The sequence below is a fragment of the Cibotium barometz genome, chromosome 52 (assembly GCF_041138505.1).
Source record: "Cibotium barometz isolate CiBa-2024 chromosome 52, ASM4113850v1, whole genome shotgun sequence".
Classification (NCBI taxonomy): Eukaryota; Viridiplantae; Streptophyta; class Polypodiopsida; order Cyatheales; family Cibotiaceae; genus Cibotium; species Cibotium barometz.
In genome coordinates, this window is record NC_141097.1 from 3,826,022 (window position 1) to 3,830,602 (window position 4,581).

Below are 4,581 nucleotides of genomic sequence, written 5' to 3' on the forward strand. Positions count from 1 at the left end.
CTTCAATCCCCTATAATCATTCTCTCTCTTATCCTCATTCTTATTATCTCAGACCAAAGGCATCTTTTTAAGCTTTGTATCTTTATATTCTCTCTAATTTGATAGAAATGAGACCTTCCTTTAGGTAACTATGAATTTAGAGAGGAAAAGGTTTTGGAAGGGTTTACTTAAGAAATTGATGCAACATGTTTGAACAATCTTAATGTTAGAAGGCCATCTCAAAACATATACAAATTACCCTATCGTATAAACCCCCAATCATGTTCATCCCATTGAAACACTAAAACACTAAAAGTAACCAACAAAACAACATCTATAAATTTTTCCTAAGATGTGAGGTAAGAAGCGTGCTATCACCTATATTGATGTCTCACTCAAATCCCCAAACAGAAATCCATCATGAACCTAAGCTACCTCCAACTCATGATTGTTCAATAGTGTGATATTTGAAAAGGTATCCATGGCTGTGAAAAAACTTAAAGTAATCAATGCTTGTTCCATTTCATGTAGTAAGAATGCACCATATTAATAGTCTCAATCATTATTTATACCTCCTAATTTATGTTTTTTAAAGACTGCTTACTTTTTAAATAGGGGATGGGTTGCAACCATCTAGAGTTGATGTTACACATCACTGTTGAATTTTTAAAACTAATTAATAAGTTTAAAATTCAAAGGAACCTTGAATGAGACTAGCTTTAGAATTTTTAAAAAATGATCAGGTTAATTTAGAAAATGATTAATAACATTGAAGCATTCCAAAGTTAGGCATCCCTGATGCTTCTTTACTCTTAAGTAAAATCATTAATTTTGTATGAACATAATTAATCTTATGATCAAAATAGACTAAATCACATTTGGAACCTTAAAAAAATAAAAGATCTAAAAAACAACTATAGCATGACCTAAGATATGAAAGTGAAAGGTTTTTTTTTTCAATATTCTAAAAGCATATTTACTTGTAGTTGTGTGAATGCATAATTATCTTGCTTGCTCAAAACTGTTCTAGAAGAAGTGGTTGAACATTTGAGATCTTTGATCTACTCTTCAATAGGGTGATAGAGAAGGTGGTTCTATGATGCGAGCCACTGGAGTTTTCATCCATGACTTGGTTTTATCTTGTATATCATGGTGGCCTCTTTTTAATTTGCACAAATGTTGTAGATCCACACCTACACATGGTTTTATATGGTCAAAGCACAAATTGAACTTGCCTTTTATAAAAATAAAAATAAACATGTTAAAGAAATTCTAGATTAAACTATCTTACAATAACGTTCTACACTTTTTAAATTCAATAAGATAATAAAATATAAAATACATTTGAGGAATTCTAAACTATATGATATATGCATGCAAAACGAATCAAACATTTTCCACAAGGCTACATTTAAAGAAAAAACTATTTCCCATGTGTGTGTTGAACCAACATTAAAACAAAAGAAGGTGATATTTTAGTCATAAAAGGACCTTCTACATCATGTATAAATTAGCAATGCCATATTAAAAGAGTTTTAAAGTGTTTAGAGAATATATCATCTATAAGGAAAATAATGACTTACATTTAGTAGTTTACACTTTATACATAAGAAATAATATACTTTGGACCTAGCATGATTACTAAGGCCTCCTAATGAAGGGCTAAAAAGATTAATTATTAGGTCACTCTAGAGCTTGACCAACCCTTCAAAATTGGGTGCCCATAATCTGTTGTTAATATAATACTTTGATATGATATGAATAAAAGTAATTTATCTTCTAGATAGACAAAATAAACTACCTTCTCCAGTAGCAAGGTTGGTGAAGAGATTCACAATGTTAGGACAATGGCCTTGACACTTGGGAGAACAAATCATGTCTTGGAGCCCATGCTCACCCAAGAAGTCAGTGGAAAGGCCAATAGCCATCCTTTTTAACCCACATGAGAAGATGCATTCGGTAGTCTCAATCCAACTCGCAAAAGCATCTGCAATGACTTGAGATGTCTACAAAGAAAAACTAAATAGTAAAGGTACTAATTCAAAAGAAATTGTCTACTTCAAAGACTTGAGATGCTAATTCAAAATAAACTTCTCATTCAAACATTATTAAATATTATTTTATCAAAAAACTTAGACATATAATTTGTGTTTAAGATTATAAAAGTATGTTTAAGCGTTCGCTACTATTAAATGATACATAGCATGTGCCTTCAAAGGGTGTTGTGAATCCTCACCCCTTTTGAAATGACTCTAGGGGTTAGATATTCTTGTGTGAAACCCTCATGAAAGGAATTGTGAAGAGTTTTTAAATAGTGTCACATTTGGTCGCTAATATGTTAAAAGGAGACGTTGAATGATATGTAAAAAGGACATTAAAATTTGTTTACAAATTTAAAAAACATAGTTGTATGTACCACCTTCTTTTCCCAAAAATGTCATGAATTTTCTCATGGTGAAACTTAGGTTTAGCTTCTTCATATTAACCATTATATGGCCTACAAATTAGGCAATCTAAAAAAGTATACATAATGACAATAATCTAAATACACACTTTTGGGATATTTATATTGGATCTAGAAGGGTCTCATTATGAATATGTAACATAGCACGTTCGTGCACAATGGACATTTGTTTAATTGAGAGACTTACATTCTGTATACATGCAACAAGAGATTAAACAAATATTTTTTAATGTTATTAATTTATGTGAATTTATAGAGAGACTTGTTAATTAAAATCTACACGTGTATTGATAAAAAGAGGGTTAAACACTTATGTAATAAAATATGAGATATTATAAATACATGCATGCACGGACATGCTACATTTACAAAGCAAAGTGACCCCTCAAGGATACTACTAGATCTATAGACCACCTTAAAAACATTATTTCGTTGGCACCCATGGCAGTTATAACGACATTGTGTGGGTACGAAAAACATTGTGTGGTTACGTGTGAATAGATCTTCATCTTTTTTCTTCCATTAAAATAATGTTTTTGACTAACATAAGACTTGTGACTTTACATACATAGATAATATGGTTCTAAAAATTAAGCAAGAACATTTGGGATTGATTAATAATCCTGTGCCTCCTTCATGTGAGTGAATAAATAATACTAGTACTCAACCCACGCGTTGCTACGGTATGTTAAAGACATTAAGAAACAAAACGCAGGTATGTTAAAGACATTAAGAAACAAAACGCAGGAATAAAATACAAAGAGTCAATCGAATACAAAGGGTAAATCAAAGGGATGTTTTCCTCTTATTTTTTAGAAATCCAAGATTTCTTTTTTTCTCTGCTCTCCTTGTGCCTTGGTTGTCCATGGTTAATATAAATAATATATAGCCTAAGTAGCTAGTAATAATAACTAGTGGATAGATTGATGTGGTGGTACTTATCAGTAAAAACTGCATGAACATTAGGGATCAGGGGTTGATAAAGCATCACCTGGCACTCGAACTCCATGCTGCCGTCTGCGAGAATGTTGGTCTCGAGCACGCAGCGGGCTCCCGAAGAAGCAACCGCAAAAGCGCACTCATTCACCCGGAGCTCTTCGCAGTATACAGATTCAGCTGTCGACGACGGTGAACCATTAACGCTCGAATCAATTAAATATGCTTTAAATCGTGTTAACTATCTCTTCATCAATCGTTACAATAGTTTGTTAATTAATAGTCACCATGGCACGGAATGCTGATGCCTAGCAGGACGAAGAGGCCGACGACGACCACGAACCTTGCCATAGTTTACAAATTAATGATCAACCCCACTAAACCGAAACGTTAATTCAGTATGCGACTCGCGTGCATTGACAACAATTCATGTAGGAAGTGCACGGCCATCGTCATTAATATAATTAGCAGGATCTGATTCCATGATTAAGTTCGCCATCTGCGGAACTGCATGCCTCTGTTTTCGTGGGTGCCATTTGATAAGATTCATTGATTAATCGATCTCCTATAAGACCAGAATGGGAGTTGATGTGAAGGATTCGGCTGAAGTTGCAGTTGGCTACGCGGTAGCCTTTTCATTAAATTTATCTAACCCTTTGCTAGATTAACATTCTTTATCTTATCTTATGAAACTCTTCTCTAATCTCTTAATATAAAAAAGCCATTTCCTTTTTTTAAAAACATTTTGCAAGGGTGCCCTCACACGCGGGAAAAGAGATATACTCGGTGTGGCCGCTTTCACATGTGCTAGCCCATGAAGCTGGATTATTGTCAGTACCCTTGCTTGTCAATGCCTCACCTTGAAATTGACCCGGATCAAAATGCAAAATTGTTGAATCAAAAGGAACTCTATCAATTGAAAAATATATATACTTATATTGTAGTTAATGACAAAAACTCCCATGGATCCCAATTTTTAGTAGAATATTTTTTAATCGTGCCCTTATGGGCAGCATCTACTTCCATCTATTCTTAATCAGGCCCCCTGGGGCTCTATCTAGTGCCACTACTACTTTTATGGGTGATGATGTGTATATTTTACCTGTGGTGGAAATGCATGTGTCTCTCTCTATATAAACTATAATCATGCTAGATGAAAACTGTAACAAGCAAGGAGCTTTTTTGACAACGTTTCTCCATAG

The 4,581-nt window shown here is 33.6% G+C and overlaps 1 protein-coding gene across 1 annotated transcript; it reads right to left on the reverse strand.

Moving 5' to 3' along the window:
* Window positions 1-912: 912 nt before the first annotated feature.
* LOC147608697 (uncharacterized) lies at window positions 913-3,899 on the reverse strand. Its single transcript, XM_086788090.1, has 4 exons — window positions 3,667-3,899; window positions 3,435-3,559; window positions 1,781-1,985; window positions 913-1,172 (listed from the first exon to the last, which is right to left on the reverse strand). Exons 1-4 carry the CDS (start codon window positions 3,728-3,730, stop codon window positions 1,048-1,050), a joined length of 519 nt encoding a protein of 172 aa, XP_086644216.1. The 5' UTR covers window positions 3,731-3,899; the 3' UTR covers window positions 913-1,047.
* Between the last annotated feature and the right edge of the window lie 682 nt (window positions 3,900-4,581).

Bases quoted from the DNA above. Each gene is read 5' to 3' on its own strand.
- LOC147608697 (XM_086788090.1), bottom strand. From the start codon at position 3,730: ATGGCAAGGTTCGTGGTCGTCGTCGGCCTCTTCGTCCTGCTAGGCATC. The intron at 1,986-3,434 runs GTGATGCTTTAT...TTTTCTTTGTAG, and splicing joins GCATGGAGTTCGAGTGCCAG to ACATCTCAAGTCATTGCAGA. The intron at 1,173-1,780 runs GTAGTTTATTTT...AACCATGTGTAG, and splicing joins CAACCTTGCTACTGGAGAAG to GTGTGGATCTACAACATTTG.